This window comes from Onychostruthus taczanowskii, unplaced genomic scaffold (assembly GCF_017590055.1).
Source record: "Onychostruthus taczanowskii isolate IOZ18803 unplaced genomic scaffold, ASM1759005v1 scaffold8, whole genome shotgun sequence".
Taxonomy (NCBI): Eukaryota; Metazoa; Chordata; class Aves; order Passeriformes; family Passeridae; genus Onychostruthus; species Onychostruthus taczanowskii.
In genome coordinates this window covers 2,635,499-2,650,096 of record NW_024505892.1, presented here as the reverse complement: position 1 = coordinate 2,650,096, position 14,598 = coordinate 2,635,499, and the positions used below count along the sequence as shown (strand labels likewise).

Here is a 14,598-nt window from a genome sequence, read left to right as displayed (position 1 = left end):
TTAATAGCTGTACAAATACAGGTATCTGGTCTGTAATCTATAGTGTGTTTATGTGCTTCCAAATATAAATGGGAACACTCTCTAAATGAATGTGTTCAATTACTCTGCTCTAATTTTGGCAGAGAGGATATAGTTAAAGTATGTTTCAGCATACATTAAAAAGTGTATACATTTTTTATGATTATTGTTCTGTCTGTATCCCAGAATGGATAAGGTTGGAGGGGACTATCATCTTCCTGCTCAGGCAGGGTCATCCTACAGCACATGGCACAGGATTGTTTCCAGGTGATGTCTGAATATCTCCCATGAGGGAGACTCCACAGCCTCTCTGGGCAGCCTGTTCCAGTGCTCAGTCACCTACACAGTGAGGTTCTTCCTCACATTCACATGGAACTTCCTGTGCATCAGTTTCTGCCCATTGCCTCTTGTCCTGTTGCTTGTCAGCACCCAGCAGAGCCTGGCGCCGTCCTCTTGGCACCCTTTCAGATTGACATTGATAAGGTCCCCTCTCTCATTCACTTCTTCTGGAGGCTGAACAGGCCCAGCTCCATCAGACTTTCCTCATAACAGAAGGACTCCTCCAGAGCCTTAATGATCTTTGTCATCCTCTGCTACAGGACCTGCTACAGGACCTGCTACAGGAGCTCCATGTTTCTCTTGTACTGAGGAGCCCAGAACTAGACCTGGCACTCCAGCCTCACTGGGGTGGAGTAGAGGGGCAGGATCATCTTCCTTGACCTGCTCTTCCTAATGCATTCCAGGATACCACTGGCCTAGTTATACCATTGGCCATTGGTGTAGTTGTAGCAAAACTTAGATACACATTTTTTGTTCAGGGGATGGACAAACATTTTGTGCATGTGAATAATTTTGTTTAAGGCTGTTTTACTCTTGTCTGTACAATTGTGGTTCAGTTCTGCCAGGAAGGGAACTTCTTGCTAAATTGATGTAGAACAGTTATTAAAGAAATGCAAATATTGGCTGCCTTCTAAAACACCTTCTGACTAGTCTTGGTCAGATCAAAGTTTCAGTTTTTAAATGGGTCATGTTTTTACATATAGACTAGTATCAGTTACTCAGTTACTAAATCAATTGTGTCATTTTTTGCTGAGGAGCTGGCTGAGGAAACACATCTTTAAAACCAGTATATTATGGTTCCTGATTCAGCTCCTTCCCAGTATAAAATTGTCATGGAAGTTGGTAATTTTTTTTTTTTTCTGGAGGAAGAGTAATACCAGATTGTTGCCTGTTTAGCTGTCTTTATTCTTTATTAGTATGTAAAATGACCTTAGTAAAGAGATTCAGGCTTGGGTAGAGTGGAGCAGAGAACTAAAAACGTAATGAAAGCTACTTGCTGTACATGTTTGCAGTTTTTATTATGACTCGTAAAAGTGCTAAACTTTTTGATTACATTTGCAGAAAATTAATTAGGGATAGTTACAAGCACTAGCTACTGAGTGGAAATCAGGTACATGTAAGTGACCTTTGTAAGGTCACAGTGGAAAGACATTGCAAAATAGTAAAGATTACTCCTGAAAACCAAAACAGAATAAATAGAGATTTAGAGAATTAGAAAGCTGGGTGATGACTAGCTTCTTTTCACGTAACTTTAATAAGTAAGTAATAGAATGGATGCTTCTTTCTAAACAATTTGATATATTTTATGCATTAATATTTTTCCTTTTATTAAATAAAAATACTGTAAATACTATTTTTTAAGCTTGCGTGAGTCTACAAAGAAGACAGTATTATGTACAAAAGTGTTTTTATAAAATTTCTGCGTTCAGTTGACAATTGGTGATACAGAGGATAGTAACAGATTTTTTGATCAACAGGAGCCTAAGACACAAATGAACCATACAGTATATGCAATATATCTGCATTGCTGTAAAATAGCAGTAAGGCTTCCAGTTTATTGATAACTTGGTTTTGTTCTTGTTTGGTTATTGTTTTAAAATAAGTTATGGGTTTTCAGGTACATAAGAGGAAGCTGGAGGGCTTGTGTTTACTGGGCTACATTTTTAGCAATGCTTTTTACTCTGATTCCTTTATACTATTGGGTTGTGAAACCTCTAACCCAAACATGTCCTCAGAATGCAGTGCTGATGCTTTACTCTTAACATTTTTTCTTCAGCAAGTTTTCAGTAATGTTAAACTGTTGTCTATTTCCAGTTGAATCTCTTGAAACACGTCCAAAGCAAACTAAAGCTAGAAACTCTATCCATCACAAAAATACAGATTCGAAAAGAGAAGAAAAGCAAGAGGGATTAAAAGGGAAAATATGCTTGCTAAAATGTCATGTGTTTGTGAGAGTTGTCAGAATGCATGAAATGGAAATTGAGATTTACACTGATAGTTCAAATCAGTAATGTTCATATACTAACTTTCAAGTGTGAGGGTGTGTTGCCAGTCTCATCAGTGCTCACCCTACTCCTCACACAAGCAGCTGTCTTAATTTCCTCTAGTGGGTAACCTTACTTCAGAGTCTGGTCTCAACACACCTACTCACCAGATAGGAAGTTCACCACTGGATTTGCTTGCATTCCATTGAATAGAGTTTTTTTCAAAGATCTCTTCCCTTCCTGCTTAGCTATTCATTGTCAAGTTCTACGTTTCTACTCGTGAAATATTAAGTCTTAAAGGCAGAATACCAGATAAACTTGTTTCGATTTTCTATCGAAAATTCATCAGTAAGAATGTTTACATAGAATGGAATAGAAGAATATCTCTTTAAAAAATGGATGTTTGACCTCTGTCTGTTGATTCTTAAGCTTTCTTTAAATTTGAAAAGTGTATCGAAGTTCTGAGGATGTTGCTTAATACCAGCAACATGTAATAGGGTTAGTAGGGTTGGAAATCTTCTACTCAGTCTCGTTACTCACAATTTCTGGAGCAGAAGTGTCATCTTTTTTGTGTATAGTCTATGGTTTACATGTTGAAAACATATTTCTGCAGTGCTTTTCCTTCCTGTGCATAATTATTTGCAATGAACTTTTTAATCTGTCATTTATTTTACGAAAATGTTTACGTATCCTCTATCAGGAATTTGCAGCTGAAGATGGGGATTTAACTTATATGGTGCACTTCAGTCACAACAGTAATGGTGACCTAGACTTTTCTCTTTGCCACATGAGGTGTAAGCCACCTCATGTGACATTTGCAAGTTCCAAGTTTTTAGTAGTTTTAAACTAAGGAAATTACTACATAAATTAGAACAGGCCTTAATTAAGTTGTCTAAAGGCAAATGTTAAGAACTCTTGAGAATCCAAGTTGTGCCAGTTGTCATGGCAGTCAAATGACTATGGAAAACAGTATTTTTTATTTCAGTTATGGTAGTGTCAATTTTTGTCTGCAAAACATAATGGAAAATCTTTCCACATGTCACGTATATAAGATCCCCTAAATAGGGAAAAAACCATATGAACTAGTTTTTCCTTTCTGATTTAGAAGAGATTTTTGGTTCATTCTCATATTCCTTTGAAAAACATTAAAACAATTTGAAAGCCTTCAGCTGATAGTGCAGAGGTGCAGCACTTCGCACTAAGCAAGAGCAGAAACTTTCCCAGGATGTGTTGTGGGCTGTGTACCTGTAAGCTCTTCTTTGGGTAGGCATGGATTTGGAACCCTTCAAAGGGCTTAAAGATTTTCAAAGAAACCTAAAGGTACTTAGGCCCCACAAAGTGATGGTGGTGTTTATATGACTAAAACTTTGAATTTACCAGCTGCTGGCTGTTACTGCTCAGAGTAGATAATCTGATTTACTGATACATTACCCCATGTAGTGAAGACATCTCTTGATTGAGATGGACAAATTGAGTCATGCACAACTTGGTAACTACAGGCTCTAAACACTGTTCTGCACAGAAAACGTGTTTTTAATACATGTAGCAGGCAGTAAGATAACAGAGCACTGGCTGGCACACGCTCTAGTCCAAGTGCTAGCCCCTGTCACATGAGGATCCTTGCACTGGGAGTTGCACGTGTAGGTCTCTCTTCCCCCTGGGGTGACTTTCCTAGAGGACAGGGCAGAGAAGTGCTGGAACTTCAGAGAAGCATCACAATGATACAGATCAGCAAGAGGCAAATTAGAATCAGGCAGAAATTCACAAAGAGCTCTTGGAGCCTTTGGCGTGCTTGTGGGTTGACCTCAATAGTTGAGGCTCTCCTCAGAGCGGAGCGGGTCATGTGTTGGACCTTCTCCATGGCAACAAGAAAGCAGAGGGCACAAATCAGAGGTTTTAGGAGTGCAGGAAAGAAGAGCAGTGGTCAGGAACAGTGCAAAGTGCTTAATATCTTCTCTTTGTTTTAAACAGCCTTTGCGGAGCTGGAAAGCAGGAAAGCAGAGAATTAGAAGTGCAGAAGTGTTTTTGAGTGTAAATAGAGATTGTAAAAGCAATCTGATTATTTCATACTTTTTAGAACTTTAAAACAGCAGTGGCTTTAGGTTAAAACTGGATTTTAAAATTTTGGGGTTTTAATTTTAGATTTGTGCTGTATTGTGCTTCTACTGAAGGCTACTGAGCGCCTGCTTCTTAGCAGTGTTGAGTAACTGTACTATGGAAATTGTGGATATCTGGGTTTTGCCCAGATTATTGCTTTAGATCCTAAGCTCTCTATCTCATGTGGTCTCTGAAAAGGCTGTGGCTGATTGCCTTTCCACACACACCTCTCTGCTTTATTTGTTTGTGAAGGCTTGATGATAAGAGTAGGGTCACAGACCTTTCAGCCATGAGATCTGGATAGTCCTGCTGATTGGTACTGACAGGGCAGATAATCTGATTTACCAGTACCCTTTGCTGGAAGGGAGGAGAAGAATTCTTGTTGAAGTATTTCCATTCCAAGAAAAAGTTCTTTATGGTGGGCAATTAAAACCTAATGCATCACCGCTGTAGGGAATTTTTGTAGCGTACTTCTCAACAGACAAGACAGAGTCTTGTCTTTTGTCAACAAAAGGACTGAATCTTTTTTTATGCATGTTGGACAATGTGTTATAAATGTGTGTGCAAAGGCAGAGGACTGCTGTGAGGAACAAAACAAAGGATTTATGCAACTTTGTATTTATGTAACTTTGCTACATTTAAAGTGTATTTTTCCTCCTTTTTAGTGGCAGATGGAAGGACAGGGTATCAGTTGTTTTGAAACACCAAATAAGTAGTTGCAACATAAAATCCTCCTGTACAAACCTTCCATATCAAGAAGCTGGCTTTGATACATGCTTGTTTAGCTCATGGTGAGTTGGTTTCTGAATGTAGGCGCTCAATGTGAAAACTTGGTTTTTAAAATAATTATGTCCTCAGATACATGCATCTGTCAGACTTTGTTCCTAAAGCTGCACTTACCCCTAAACATTTTATGAATTTATTTGTGTTTATATATTTCACAGAAGGCCTCTCCTTGTCACCACTTAATTTTGTTTTTCCTTTTAATAAGTTAAATTATATATGCCACACAGAGGAAAACAATTGCTTAGATGTCTGCTGCCCAAATTACATTACGATCCTGACTGAATCAGATATTTTGCCTATGAATTTGTCTCTATATGTGGCTAAATTGAAAAAACCTTAAAAGGAAATGAAAGTGCCTTTCAGACTCTTCCTTTTTAATCCTTTCATGTTGGGCTGTGGAGTGAAATGCTACTGTATGAACAGAATGCATGTGTTTTCAGTGGCATTGTTGGTATTTAAGAGTGACTTTCAAAAGCAATCCGATTGCATGTGGTTATTTTAATACCCTTAGAGGACTCCATGTGATGACATCTTCTCAAACTGAACTTCAGATTTTGTTATGATTTTTTAGCTTTAGTTGATCTTAAACTTTATTGCAAAAAAACCACACCAGAACATACTCTTATAGTGACTACAATTTTTTTCATCTTTGTTTGACTTTTTGCTGTACCTGTTTTTGTCTATTTCAGCAGTTAAAATGCTTGCCAAGTATATTCTGCTTAGCTCTTTACTAGTCATGGTCTGTCCCAAGTGCAGGAAAAGCAAGACATGCACAGGAATTCTGAAGTCTCTTGGCTGAATGCACATTCATTCTCCCAGCCCATTACAGGCTGGAGTGCATTAGACTGTTTATCCTCTTGCAGACAAGCCCCAGTAGATGAGCCGCAAATGGATTTTCTTGGATAGATAGAGAGGAATTTTTGTAACCAGCTTCTGTGACAGACACTGCCCAGAGAACAGAATTTCCTGTGGATGACTTCATCATGGCATTCTTGGTCATTTTTTCAGTGTCAGGCGTGTGCAACTCTTGGTCTTTGGGCTGTGTGTGACCTACTGCAGCAACATTCATCTTTCCAGTTTTGTTTTTTTTTTTTTTTCTTGGGGCCCACAGAAGGATTGGAACAGCATCAATGTGTACTTGTGCACATGCAGAATAAATGTAAATTCCATTAGATTAGGAACTAATGCAACCCTACTGCATTAGGTGTAACGCACTTGTGCTGGCACTTGTACTGCAGTGTTGCTGCGTATGTTTCACTTGCATGACTCAAGGGGCAAGGCCCTGGGGCTCTGAAGTGCTTCCACAAAAAGCAATATTATCTGGTTGGGCATCATAGATGTAAGGCCAAAATAGATATTTGGACATAGGTGACCAGAAGGGGATACAAAAGCATCTTAAAAAGTTGAAGTTAGCATAAGTTAAAAATCTCTGTACATCATACAGCTAGAAGACATTGTAGAGAAGGGATGAGGAGAGAACAAAATAGATTGAATTTCTTGATTTAATAGTTGACATGGTTTTGGAAGTTTTTGAAACATCTGTGTGTTGTTTAACCTCCTACACGTGTCTGTGGGGTAAGTTTTCTTGTAAGCAAAGGAAGCCAATTCTATGTCTGTATTTCAACAAGTTTGTCTTTACAAGTGCTCGAGTTCAACTAATAAACACATACCTTGCTTGTTAATCCTCCATGGCGCTGTCACCCACCTAAAGCATGCAGAAAGAGAAACAGATTCAGTAACACAGCTGCATACAGGCTATCAGGGTCAAAATGGACAGCTTGGAAAATAATTACACAGAAACAAAGACTGATCATTGTCACAAATAGTAGCTGCTCTCTGCTGTTCAGTCCCAGGTGTTTTAGGCCAATATAAAGAAGAATTGGACATGCACACGCCACTTCTTGAAACTAAAGTGCAGCAAAAGGGCAAATTATATTTGATATTTTTTAGGAGACACAAAGTGTGACTCACGTGACAAGAATGAACATCACACAAGAGGAGCAGTTGGCTTCATTGCTGTGCAATTTTGTTTTATATGTGCTGTTAATGGATGCGCAGAGCTTGTCTTAGGCACAGAGTGAATCTGCAGGAAGATGTCTGGTGGCTGACCCTGTATGTTACTATGTAGGGAATCCCCTATACTTACAATCCCCTCATACTTCAGAATGAGTCACTGATCAAAATTATTGCTTCCCACTTCACTGACATGTGACTGTTTCCCTGATTTGTATTAGGTTATTTTTATCTTTGTTCCTGGGTGCCCTTCACAATGAGAGGGGGTATGTGACCAAAGTGAAAACTGTGGGCCATGCTCATTCCTGGTGCAACTGCATTGACTCCTTTGAAGTCACACGGGATAAATTTGGCTCCCTTGGAAATGCCACAGCCTGTTTCCTGTCATATGTTCACTAAATGCAGCAGTGATATCAATGGAATAGAAGAAGTTTGACTTGCTTGAATTCTTGCAGTTCCACATGACCAAGCGAAGCCGTGAGGGGCTGTTAAAGTTACGTTGCATAAGTCTATTACATAGATTTTTAAAATGAGATGTCCCAAACCCCCAGTAATTCACTTCTATCCATTAAAAAAAAGTCTTAATAACCATAGGGATGGAAAAAGTACTATATAATATATAAAGTACATATATAATTATGTTGATTGAAGATTTAGGCACTGATTTCTGGCATATAATGTTATTTTCCAATCATATGGAGACAGCATTTCCTTGGGATGGGGAAAGAAGCAACAATTCAGTTCGTAGTCTGAGAAATGCTGATAACAGGAAAAACAAACTAATTTTATCTTTACCTTTTGTCAGTTTTGTACTGAAATGTCATGTGTGTTTCAGAGAGCATAGGGGAACACTCACACTTCAAATTATTTTTTTTCCCTCTCTTACAAATTCATTGTTTCTACAATCTTCCTTCTGAGCAGCTTTGATGTTTTTGGTGTTCTAAGAAACAAGACCAACTGTAAGAGCCTCTACTTGTATTTCAAGTCCATGAAAATGTGAACAGTGTACGTGACAAGAAATTACAATGATGAATAGTTGAACACACCAGTAATTTTGGGTTTTGAAATTTATCTACATATCTTGTGGATAACTGGGACGTCTATGTATGCTGGTCCATTAGAGTAGCCTGGGAGCCAGTGCTTTGGGCTAGTTTTTAAGTAGGTTAAATTCCCTGCAGCTGCTGCAGGACCATACCGTGACATCTTGGGCAGGTTCTTCAGTTTCCATACTCAGGGGTTCCCCTCATCAAAATAAAACATGAAATAACTGTATACCAGTTCCAGTCTATTGATGTGATCTGCCTTTTACTTAGTAAATTTCTTTTAGGAAATTAACTCCACCTTCTGCTGTGTTCACTGATTACCTAGCAAGTTGTTTCATACTGAGTTTTAGCTATGGTGGTTCATAATGTCCCTTTAATAGGAAATAGTCTAAATGCAATTTGAATTAAAGTAAAAATTGAGATAAGTCTAGCATGTATAAAAGGTGGAATTGGAAGGAGATGTTCTAAGTTTTGTTTTTAACCTTCTAGCATGTCAAGGAACAATGATATGGCATTGTTTGAGAAGAGTATAATAGAAAAATTTACTTCTGAGAAGTTACTTGATGCCAGGAAGGACCTGTTCAGCCTTTTTTCAATCTCCAGAAAGCAAAAGCAATCTTCAATTCTAAAGTGTCTTCTAGTTTTAGGGAACAGAACTTTACTTCCCTGTGAGATTTTTTATTTCTACAGCTGGGGTACTTTTCTATTCCTAAATCAAATTATTCTTAAAGCAAACAAAAAGTTCCTGTGGTTCTGTACATGTATAAATTTCTGTTTGCTGATGGTCTGAGAAAGCAGTGAAAATCACCTTTAAACTACCAGTTACAAACTGATGATTTCAGTGACTTTCCTGTTGTACAGAGGAACTAACTTTCTCAGAGGATGAGAAATAAATGCAGCTTTTAAAAATAAAAATGTGGTAATACATGAATTTGAACCTCTTTTAAATAACAATTGCATTGTTGTCTTGACAAATGAGTAGCAAAAAAAAAAAACCCCAAAAACAACAACTTGCGTGCTGTAAATTAAATGCCTAATTTCACATTGATTTGTAACACTTATCACCTGTCCTGTAGCACATGACTGTAGGTTGTTTCTCAGGGTTTGGATGTCTGTGACATGGGATGTTATAAGTGTGAAACTTTAAAATTTAATTTAACAGCTGAGCCACTCCCTCATCTACATTAAATTACTGAACTCTAACCAGATAAAATTGAGATGATGGAGCAGCTGACCTGCTGTAGCTATGGGATGCATTCCAGTTTCCAGGGAAGAGCTGCCCATAGCAGTTAAGTGTCAGTGTGTATGTTCAATCTGTGTGTGTACTTTTAAAGGTCTGCATATGCAGTATTTCTAGTAGAAGATAAATATTCTCCGGGTGGTAGAATACACCTTAACTCCTCTGTTCACTTGAAAATACATTTTATGTATAACTTCAGCCTTGAAAAAAATGTCTTGGAACCTTCTTGCTTTTTGTAGGCACTGGGAGGTCTGAAGTGCTGCTTCTGCCTACTTAAAACAACTCCTAGAGAACTCTGGACCAGATTGTTTGCCTTAGGAGTAACAGCATGTTCAGACATTTCTCTCACTTGAGTAGTCAAAACTGGCACAAGGCTGCTGAGCACAAAACCAAGCACCTGGATCTATCTTTGTCTGATGCCTGCTAGTCACTGAAAGGAAAAGGTATTAGGTGTATCTATTCTCTAACAGGGAAAACATGCCTCACAAAATTACAAGTCTATATTAGGTTTGTCTCTTCTATAACCATATGTAGACATAAGTAGTAAGGTGTCAATTGATGAAAGGGGGGAGCAAGAATGTAAGGAGCCCAAGTACCTTAGAGACATCCATATTCAAGAATCGTATTTATTTTAAAAATATTTGTTTATGTAAATACTGTATGTTCTTTATGTGACATGTTTCTCTCAGATGCACCTTATTTCAGTGATTTTAAAGCTGGGATTGTATTTCATTGTACAACATGTCTGTGCTTCCCTTAGAAATAAATGGGTTCTTTTCTGCATTTGAAATTCAGTTCATGATGTTACAAATCCTAGCTGAATTATTTCTCAGTTATTAGAAGCAATCTAGGACAAGTGTTGTGTTAGTTACAATGAACAACAGGAGAAAATAAAATTTTAATGGATGTCAAAGCAAAAACACTGCATGGATTCTGTAGCTTGAACTGCACTTAGAGTAATATGGTATAATTTTAGTTCTAGTAGTGCTATAAATCAGTTAAATTTTTTAATTATGGATAATTTTTCATCATACAGAAAAAAAAGGTTTGCTCTCTCAATGTGTTAGATCAGAAAAATGTTTTACAGAGTTAATGGTGAAAGAGCTTCTTTACACTTGCTGGTCTGTGAATAGGCAGCTTTGGGAAAAAGAATGCCTCTACAAAACTTTAAGAGAATTATTCTCTTTGTAGATTTTGGATTAAAAACCAAGACCAAACAGACAAAAGAAAAAACAAGCAAAAGGTACTAAATTGGAAAGGAAAGACAGGTGTGAGAAACATGATGAAACCTTCTCACCTTCTTGTGCAATACCACCTGTATAAATCATGTACCCAAGGACAGCGGGTGTCCTATGAATATATAGGAAATTATGTTGCCTTTACTGTTGCTGAAAGGCTCCCCACACAGCAGTATATGTTTGACTCAGAGCTGTAATGCCTATATTTCCATATTTTTGATAAACAGTTAAAACCAGCTGTTAATTTGAGTAGAGGAGGTTTTTGTAGAAAAGTACAGTTACAGCGTGCCTTGCTACAAGATTTAAAAGATAACACAGAAGAGAGGTTCCTTACCCCTGGTGTGACAGTGAAGCACAGATGAGCTTGCTGCAGGCTGTGGGACGAGCCTGTAGATCTCTGGCAACTTTTCCGAGTCTGTGACCAAGTTGTGGAAACAATTGAAGTAGGCTGAGGGGAAAAAATAACAAAAGTTTCAGAGGCAGGACTCAAGGTGTCACTCAGCAGCTCACAAGTTGATTGGTTCCATTTGCCTTCTGACACGGGCAGTGGCTCCTCTAAACTTGTTCCCAGCAGTAATATATTAAACATGGGCAGCACCTCTCTTTTTGTGAAAGGACCTGTGTGCCAGGGAGACCACCTGCTCAATCACAGGATGAGGGAATCTGGGAAGCTGCATGCTTCAGTAGAGTGGCAAAGGGAGCTGTTCCCTGACACACTGCCTTTTTTTAAACAGGAACTTAAATGGGAACTTACTCAGGGAGCTGCTTTGGATGTGTTATTTTTGCTACTTCTGTTTTTTCGTTGTTAGGAAACCTAAATACTGAGGGCTGACACATTTCTTGTGGGTGTTTGACTTGGAATTATTTTCTTTTGTCCAAGGTATTTTTTAAACTACACTTTCAATAATATATAGTTACATAGCTGGTATTCAGTTTATAGTGTATGATGAATGCTTCCCAAGATAATCTTTCTTCTCAGAGTGCTTAAACTGAAATAACTTTTCTGTATTTCATGTCTCTTCCAAACACTAATGGGTGGGGTTAGAGGATTTTTTTTCCCAAATTTGACATATGTAAATTCATCTCTGAAATTTATCATTACTATATATTTTGAAGTATTTATCTCTCCTTTAAAACCCACTTCCACATTTTTTCTTCCTCTCCCACTTTTCTGTGGCTGGAAACTATTTAAGTGAATTTTTTGAGAACCCTTTCTCTTTGTTTGGATAGGAGTAGCAGCTTGATGCTACTTTACAATTTATCTTATGTATACTTTCCTGTGTTGAGAAGTGACAACATAGTGTGTATGCAGAGTAGGTTTTGTGCATTGGGGAAGTGAAGGATTTACTGGATGCAAAAGGATTAAGCTGTCAAATGAGAGCATCCAGCATCAGGCTTTCTGTGTGGATACAACGACAGCACGGGCCTTTTCCTCATTGGGAAATTGCAGGCAAAAATACAGAAGCTCAGCCAAACTCTGAACACTTAGAGATTCAGTTTTGACAATAATTGTTTAGCATAGATGAGTGCTTGGCTTTAAGCAGGAACCCAGACAGGGTGGGTTTTTTGGTTTAGTTTGGGTTTTTTGTTCCCTGGAAGCCCTGCTGCAGTACATCATTTAAACCAGAGACAGAAGGGCTTTGGGGCTGATGTACAACCTTGTTTCAAGTTGAGCTCTGTTTTTATTTTTGTAAATAGCTCTTCTGCAAATTGGTTATATCACAGTTGAAGTTAGCAGCTTGGTTTTAGTATCATAAATCTGCCTGCTTTCAGTTGTCCTTTAGTATCAAACCCAGGCAGTCTGGGATCACATATTTCAGTTGAAAGTTAATTGAATATCTTTACAGTGAGGAGTGATGGTTCTTTACTGGTGCAAAGTGTTTCATAATTTACTTATAATGGCATTATTAATGTTATAAATCTCTCACAGTCAAGCAAACTGTATTTGGCTTTTTTATGAGGGAAGTTCCGTGTTTTTATTGTATGCTGTCATCCAAGAGAAGTGCTAGCATTTGATTGTTTGCCTTTTTTATGAAACCTGTACTATTGAAATTCACTGTCTATATTTTGTTATGAAGTCCAACACCCAGCACTACAACAGCTGCAGTGCCGTTCCTCCCTTTTACAAAATTGATGTAAAATTGTCATGTTATTTAGTTACGCTACCCCAAATTCTTGGCTTTTTTTTGTTAATGCATTGGAGCTTTGTAGAAATGAGATACCTTAAGAGAATTTGGTTTTGTCTGTGAGCTGCTGACACAGTCGTAGCTTGGTCTCCATTTTAAAGTGATACTTAAATATACAAATTAAGGCACTGTAAAAATACTAGGATTTCATCAGAAGCATGATACACATCTTCTCTAAATGTCAACTCTGATAAGAATTTTAAGATGGAAAATGTATTCGCCAAATAGCAGTAACATGTACAAGTTCAGACCATGTGAGTGTTGTTAATGTTGTATTAATGTTGTTTCTCTAAAAACAAGCTTGTTTAGGAACACTCTCTTGAGAACATTTTTCTAGTTCAGGTTAGTTATAATCCCTCATGTAACTCATGGAGGTTTTGGTGGGATTCTGAGGCAGATGCCAAAGTACTGCTTATGGGACATGTCAAGTCTGACAAGTACAGACACGATATATGAGCACATCATTGTACTGTTTTCATTCACTCCTGGGTGAACAGGTCCAGACACCCGTGGATATGAGAAAGGAAAAGCTTTAAAAAAGGAATCTGTGTTGAAGGTTTTGGTCTGCTGCATTTTGTTCTGGGGAACAAAAATGTGCAGCTGTTGCCTTCTTGACCTTAAATGGAGATGATCTGGGCTTTCTCCAGGGGAATTAGGAATCTACCACTAGAACATGTTTCTTCTCAGAAATTATTTAGAGATCCGGTTGATGTTTGGGATAATGTCTAAAAAGAGACGTGTTATACTTCAGCATACGAGCTCCTTTATTTAAATAATAATTGTGAGACTTCTATTCACATTGTTAATAATTTCCTGGATTATTTTTGCCTTTCTTGTGCTAGTTTTCAAAATTCCAGCTGTAGACACTGGCCACCTGTATAATCTGTAAAGAGTTTAATGTGTCACTGTCTGGTCTGCTGATAATCATGACTCTGTATAGAAATGGACTGTCACCCAAGTCCAATTGTTTGTAATATACTGGTAAAGAAATTCAGCAGTGGAGTCCTGGAGTTAGTGAGTTTTTTCATGATGCTGTTGCAGTTTTCTCTCACACTGCAAAAGTGCCTGTGTGATCTCACACAGCAGAAGTTCTTGTGTTGGCATGTTTGGTTTAACAGTAACAAAAAACACACAGAAGGGAGATGTGGATGCTCCCACAAATGTGCATTAATTTGTGCGTATGTGGGACAGAGTAGCAGAATTTGGTATTGAAGCTGAACTCTAAAATGAGATCTTTCCTTTTTATATCCAGTAGTTTTCTGACCTGATTCTGTGATGGGTAATTGCTTGCAGCCATTCAGGTGTTAGCAGATGTGGCTTACAGGACCCTTTTTAAGGTTCTCTAAAGAGGATGAACCCAGCTAATGTATCCTTCCGTTACATTTGTGCTGAGAGCCTAATACACCCTAAAGGAAAATGAGTTTTTCCCTCCTTCAAAAGTACAGAAAAATCAGTATTTTTAGTGCTGATGTGAATAGCATTCCAGAACCACACCAGACAGGGTGACAGCCTAATCAATTGAGAGAGAACTTTTTTAATGCATTTAAGGTTTTTTACTTGAATTTGATTGACTTACAACCTGTTTGCTTATATGTTTTACCTGATGCCTCCTTTAATGATTATCTGACTTAAGTGAATCTTACTCACATCTGT

The 14,598-nt window shown here is 37.9% G+C and overlaps 2 protein-coding genes across 3 annotated transcripts in view; one reads left to right on the top strand and one right to left on the bottom strand.

Annotated features, from left to right (window-relative positions):
- CEP85L (centrosomal protein 85 like) overlaps positions 1-14,598 on the top strand; it is a 93,059-nt gene that overhangs the window by 38,249 nt on the left and 40,212 nt on the right. The gene's annotated exons all lie outside the window — the stretch shown is intronic.
- Positions 1,358-11,412, bottom strand: PLN (phospholamban). 2 transcript variants are annotated; one of them, XR_005954062.1, is made up of 4 exons: positions 11,398-11,412; positions 11,094-11,207; positions 6,896-6,930; positions 1,358-4,324 (listed from the first exon to the last, which is right to left on the bottom strand). XR_005954062.1 is itself a non-coding variant. In XM_041424048.1 (3 exons), the coding sequence occupies exon 3, from the start codon at positions 4,201-4,203 to the stop codon at positions 4,045-4,047; it is 159 nt and encodes a 52-aa protein (XP_041279982.1). In that variant the 5' UTR covers positions 4,204-4,324; positions 6,896-6,930; positions 11,094-11,298; the 3' UTR covers positions 1,358-4,044. The 2 variants fall into 2 exon arrangements, 1 of the variants encoding a protein (XP_041279982.1); XM_041424048.1 differs by lacking the exon at positions 11,398-11,412 and having other exon boundaries at positions 11,094-11,298.

Bases quoted from the DNA above. Each gene is read 5' to 3' on its own strand.
- PLN (XM_041424048.1), bottom strand. From the start codon at position 4,203: ATGGAGAAGGTCCAACACATGACCCGCTCCGCTCTGAGGAGAGCCTCA.